The 6128-nt window shown below is 36.0% G+C and overlaps 1 protein-coding gene across 1 annotated transcript; it reads right to left on the reverse strand.

Annotated features, from left to right (window-relative positions):
- Window positions 1-3146: 3146 nt before the first annotated feature.
- On the reverse strand, window positions 3147-5254 carry LOC122092925. Its single transcript, XM_042663224.1, has 2 exons — window positions 3679-5254; window positions 3147-3556 (listed from the first exon to the last, which is right to left on the reverse strand). The coding sequence occupies exons 1-2, from the start codon at window positions 5252-5254 to the stop codon at window positions 3147-3149; spliced, it is 1986 nt and encodes a 661-aa protein (XP_042519158.1).
- Window positions 5255-6128: the final 874 nt, after the last annotated feature.

The raw sequence follows: 6128 nt of genomic DNA on the forward strand, positions 1-6128 counted from the left end.
TTTGTTTATTTTATTTTTCACAAAATTCACAGGTGAAAGTTTTCTTTCATCGTTGATGAATCTATCACCATCATTTCCCCCCGCCCCCCATAAAATTCACAGGTGAAAGTTTTCCTTCATCATGTGGTAGAGAAGTTCAACAGCCATCAAATTGTTAAAATTTCAATTAAAACAAGTAGGCAAAGTGCCTGATAAGTGAATTCGAGGTGATCACTTTTGTTGTCAATGCATTCCAATACAATATATAAACCTTAAATTAATTTTTAAGCCTTTGTTCTTGCTTTAGGCTGAGACTTTAACCACTGAGATGAGTGTAACAAAGTGACCTTAGTGAAGGTTTTGTTTGGTATTCTTAATTGGAAAAGATTTTGGGTCTAGAACACTTGCTGAAATCCAATTCTTCTTTATTCTCTCACTGTAAATTGCGTTCTAGACTTTGAAATCAATTCTGAGAATGCATATCAAACAACAGCCCAAATTTTCCATTAAGTTATGGAAGCTACGCCACAATTGAAGTACCATTTATCAAAGATCATTGGCTCTTGGTTCCAATGCTTGCCCTCCTGTCATTCCAACCCTTCAAGGCTACCAAGACATGGAACCCATCTTAGGGAAATTGCTAGGGGTACTCCCAGTAAATTAAAAAAAAAATTGTTAGACCATCTTGTTTGAGTGACCTGCATTCTTGGACTCAAAAGTTTATGGGAAGGTAGTTAAGTCTAGGGGATGAGCTGTTTGACCCAGTTCCTTTTAATTTTTGTAAAAACCAACACATAATAAAATCTGAAAAGTTGAAATTCATGACTATGATGTCTTTCTTCAGCTAAAAACTATGGATTGCCAGAAATAATGGAGGATTGAATTTAAGACTCTCATCCCATACGAATTAAGCTCTATTGGCCAAACATGGTTGGCAGCTGCTCTCTCCTAATTTATCACTTTAGGGAAGATTAATGAAAATACATACTTTCCTCAATCCTCCTTCCTTCACGACACTTTCCCTTCTAGCCTCTTGGGGATGGAAGTCGATTCTTGAGGCTAGAGGTCTTCTTTCTCGAGGCCTTTTTATCCAAGTTGGTGATGGGTCCATGATTAACCCGTGAATTGATTTTTGGATTCCAAATTTACCTCCTCATTTGACTCCATTCCCCCTGCCCATGGATGCTCCTACTGTAGTTTCAGATCTGGTAATTTCGAATTCACGAAGCTGGAATTATAGTATCATTTTTCACTGGTGGCCTTCAGATGTTGCTTAGAGAATTATTTCGATTCATCTGCCTCAACACGATGCTCAGGATCAATACATTTGGCTTGGTATCGCATCGGGAAAATTTTGCTATTCAACTTAATATGCTTACTCTGGGCTCATCATGCAACACTCCAAACCCAGTTTGGTTAAGACTTTGGCATTCCAATACCATTCCTAAAATTCATATCTTCTCATGGAAGCTTCTTCTTGACAAGCTACCAACTCCTGATTTGCTTTAGAATAGAGGTTTCAACATTTCGAGTTCTTGTCCCTGGTGTTCTTTGAATAGGATTTCAGCGCGTCATCTCTTTATAGAGTGTCTTTGCCATAAACATTTGGAATTCGAGTGGAGCTCGCCAAGTTTTTCACCAACAAAGTACCTAATCATCATAGAAGGAGTACATATGTCATTTGGTCCCCTCCACCTCCGAATTATAGTAAGATCAATGTGGATGGTGCTTCCCGAGGCAGTCCAAGCCTCGCAGGTATTGGAGGTGTCTTTAGAGATTTTAATGGCTCCTTTCATCATGGGTGTCTTTTAGAATTGGATTCTCTCATGCTTGTGTAGCTGAAGCTTTGGCTATTCAACGTGCTCTGAGAATGGCAATGGTTTTGGGATATATAAATCAGTTTGGATTGAATGTGATAATCTTTTACTATTATCAACATTCTCAATCGCCTTTACCTTTCCATTCCCTGGAGAAATAAGCCCACATGCAGGCCCAGGCCCTGTATGTTTCCATTGTGAGTGGGCTCCACATGTTTTACAAGTAGCACATGTGTGGGTCTAATTCTGTTGCAAGTAGCTGATATTGAACGACATTTTTTACAGGTCATGAGTGGGTCCCATTCCATTGCAAGTGGGCTCCACAGTTCCACCTTTTCTTTAGCACTTGTTGTAGGGGTTTCAATCCATCGGTTTGGTTTGGTTTCAGTCGGGTTGAATCGGTTTCGTTCTAGGAATAATGAAGACCAAAATCAATCTGTTAAGGAACTTTAATTTTCGATTGGTCTCAATTTATTTTGGTTTATTATTAGGCTTGAACCATAATGAAATCTTACATTCATAACTTCTAGTGACAAGATTTGATGAAAAAAAAAAAAAACACTTTAAATTTTATGATTAAATCATGGTTTATCATTGTAAGGCATAACCTCATATTCAATGATTTGTAACAATTCTCCTTACAATAAAAAATATTCTCACTAATATTATAAAAAAAAATGGATAGTCAATTCACTAATTTATAATCTCATAATTATTTATTTTTTTTATTGATTTTATTCGGTTTGGTTTCGGGTGGTTATTGGTCGGTTTGGTTTGGACTGATTTTCAGTCGATCCCATAGTTAGCAAATTCGGATTTGGGAATTATTCGACCGAAGAATTATTCGGAATAATTGGTTTGGTTAATTTAAGGGTTCGGTCAAAAAAGCGGTCAAAAAAGCGGACAAAATAAAAATCGGATTCGGATTCGGATTCGAGAATTATTCGAGTACCAAAATAAAAGTCGGGCAAAAAATTCGGATGTTATTTTTTTTAATTTATTGTATCTATTTTATTTATTAAGTAATTAACTTGATATGTACACCTAAGAAGAGAAAATTATTGTAATTCAAATATACAATACAGTAAAAAAACTAGAAAAAAGTTGTCATTGAGTGATGAAAGCAATGGTTACAGTAATTCAATTTCTAATGCATGTTTTAATGCTTCTACCAATTATCCTGTAGGGACATAAAAGTTCAAAATGACTTCATTCAATCCATGAGTCCATGACTCACATAATTCCATCATTCATGCTTAAAAGGAAAAGCTATTCTAAATAAAGCAAAACATCCACAAAAACATAACAATAGTTATTACATCACCATAACTTAAGTACTCAGCTAAATCATTATATAATATCTGGGGGTTGAGTCTCGCTCTCAGTAAAACTAGCACTTGCACCAAATATCAAGTCTTCAGCAATGCTATCATCCACATCATCCAACAATCTCTCTAACTCTTTATCAACGTCCTCAATGCGCTGATCAAAATCATTGACACTAATATTGTCAAGATTAATGGGTAACATGTTTTTCTGTTCAAGTTCACCCCTTTTTTCCATCATCAATGAATTCATTCTCACATAGACTAAATCATCTAACATTGTTGCTGACAATCTATTCCTCCTTTTGGTTTGTGCTGCATCCCAGGCACTCCAATTTCTCTCACAAGCTGAAGAACTACATGGTTGGCTCAATATTCGAATGGCATACTTCTGTAAGATAGGAATAGCATCACCTTGTATATGCCACCAAACCCCTGTCATTGGCAAAAAAAAAATATATATATATATATAAATAAACAATTTTAAAAGACAAGTAATCTTTACATAAGAAACAATAAACTAAAAATTTTAAAAAGAAAATAATTATTACACTTACGAGGATGACTAGTTTCCATCATCATCTTGGCACTGGGAGTAAAAAGAGTGCTAGACTTCATGTGGTATACTGCCAGCTGTCCATAATATTCTCTCCTCTCATCTTGTGGAACCACTGTTTCACCAATGAAATCTATTGCATCTTTCATTTGAGGAATCTTTTTGAATCTTTCACTAAAAAAATAAGTGGGGTTGAAAACAGCAGCTGCATAGTGAATGATTCCCAAAATATTTTCATCTCTTCTCTTATTAAAGATTTTCAAAATTTGGTCATACCGGTGGTTTTCCTCATAATGCTTCTCCAATACCTCTCTTGCTCTTTCCATTGCTTCATACAAATACTCTGATGTAGCTCCATCACCATCAACCAAACGGAGAACTCGAATGATTGGTTCCATAAATCTCAAAATCTCTTTTGAATCATTCCAAAACGACTCCCTTTGAATGGTGTCCACTACTCGTTCTGCTTCTAAAGATCTCGAATTTCTTAGACTCCTCCACTCAGCTAATGCAACTAGGAGTCTAAGCTTCTCTTCCACTTCAACAATTGACTGAAGCATTAAAAAGTTTGAAGCAAATCTAGTTTTGCAAGGATATTTTAGATCCTTCTTTGTGAAACTCCTCATCAACTGTAAGACAATTATTGACTTGTACAAGTAGTCAATAATTCTTTTCGCCTCATCAAAAATTTCTTGAACCCAAAAAACATTTTCATAGATATCCTTCAACATTAGATTGATACCATGGGCTGCACATCGAGTCTTAAACAACCAACGATACTTTCCAGTAAGCATATCAAGTGCACTTGAATAATTGGATGCATTGTCTGAAATTAGCTGAACCACTAAATTTGGGCCAATACTTTCAATCTCTTTCTCAAGAATATCAAATATATAAAAAGCAGTCAATTTAGCATGAGAACACTCCTCTGACTTCAAAAAGAGAGCACCACCTGGGGAATAAGCAATCACATTAAGAAAAGACTGCTTCTTCAAGTCAGTCCATGAATCAGACATGAATGTACAACCAGTTTGCTTCCAAGAAAATTTTACTTCTTCAACATATTTTCCAAGGTCCTTTCTTGCTTCAGGAATTATTCTTCCACGAAGGGTTCCATAACTTGGAATAGGAACACTAGGACCATAACGGGCTGTGCACTTCACAAAATTGATGAAAGCATCCGATTGAACAACATTGAAAGAAATGTTATTTTTAATAAAAAGGTCACAAAGAGATTTCTCCCAAGTTGATTTGTCCATCTTAGGGATCATTTCCTCCATTGTGGACTGCCTTTGACTAGTTATAGCTAAAGGAGAAGAACCAACTATACTCTCACCACTGGTACAACTCTTCTGCTTTTTGCTACTTGATTCATAATTAATAGCAAGAAGAGCTTTTGCTTGGACATCATCTGATACTTTCTCACAAGAGGCAACATCATGACCACTAACCTTAGCTAAATGATACTTGAGTCGAGTGACCCCTCCATAAACTTGTTTTTCACAAAATTTGCATTTGAAATGTAAACTATCAAGTTGCTCAGCATGTTGCCAAAACTTTTCTTTTTGTCTTCCCATTTTTCCTATTTGTTAAAAGTTGAAACACAAAAAAAAAAAAAAAAAAAAACAACATAAATCATTTCATATAAACAAACAAATACATCTGATATTAATAACTACATTACATAAGCAAATAGCCTCTGAATAATTAAAGAATCAAGTTTTCAAGTCCCACTAACATGCATAGCCTTTTACAATGCATGACCAAAGGTACAATACAATCAACAGAGAAAAATAAGCATCAAACAGCTCTTCACTCAAAATTGCATTCTTTCCTTTAATTTTCCAACCCAAAGCTGTCAAAATAGTAGACCCAGCCCCTATGCCACATTCAATCTGCCCCTATTTTTTGTACAATGGCATGGAGATATTACTAGATTCACCCAGTTTGTACTGGCAAAGGGAAAGCACAAGAATGCAAATAGAGAGAAGTGCAACAGGTGCAAACAACAGTAAATTATCTTACATTTACTGCCATCTTTCAATAGAAGAAACAACAGTAAACAGACAGAGATTTCTACTCCTATCTTTCAATAGAAGAAACAACAGGTTCAAAACAACAGGTGCAAACAATAGTGAAGTTGGGATAACAGGTTCAGCACTAAGTCACTAACCAGTCCTCTCGAAGGAAAAATGTTCAGAATTTTTCAAATAACGCAATTCGGCACCCGTCGGCCGCCGCACCCTGGCCCAGAGTCCCTGTCTCCCTGACCTCACGAGGCAGGGAATGATGAACAAATGCTACAGTGACGTTAAGTTCTGCAGAAAAATTCTGTATCATCTACTCGTTGAAAAAACAAACAAAAAACAAACAAAGAAACTCAATATTGGTGCCCAAACAAAGACTTATAATTTTGCAATGCTCACCTGAGAGATGACACCAAGTACTCCG

This window comes from Macadamia integrifolia, chromosome 11, assembly GCF_013358625.1.
Source record: "Macadamia integrifolia cultivar HAES 741 chromosome 11, SCU_Mint_v3, whole genome shotgun sequence".
Lineage (NCBI taxonomy): Eukaryota > Viridiplantae > Streptophyta > Magnoliopsida > Proteales > Proteaceae > Macadamia > Macadamia integrifolia.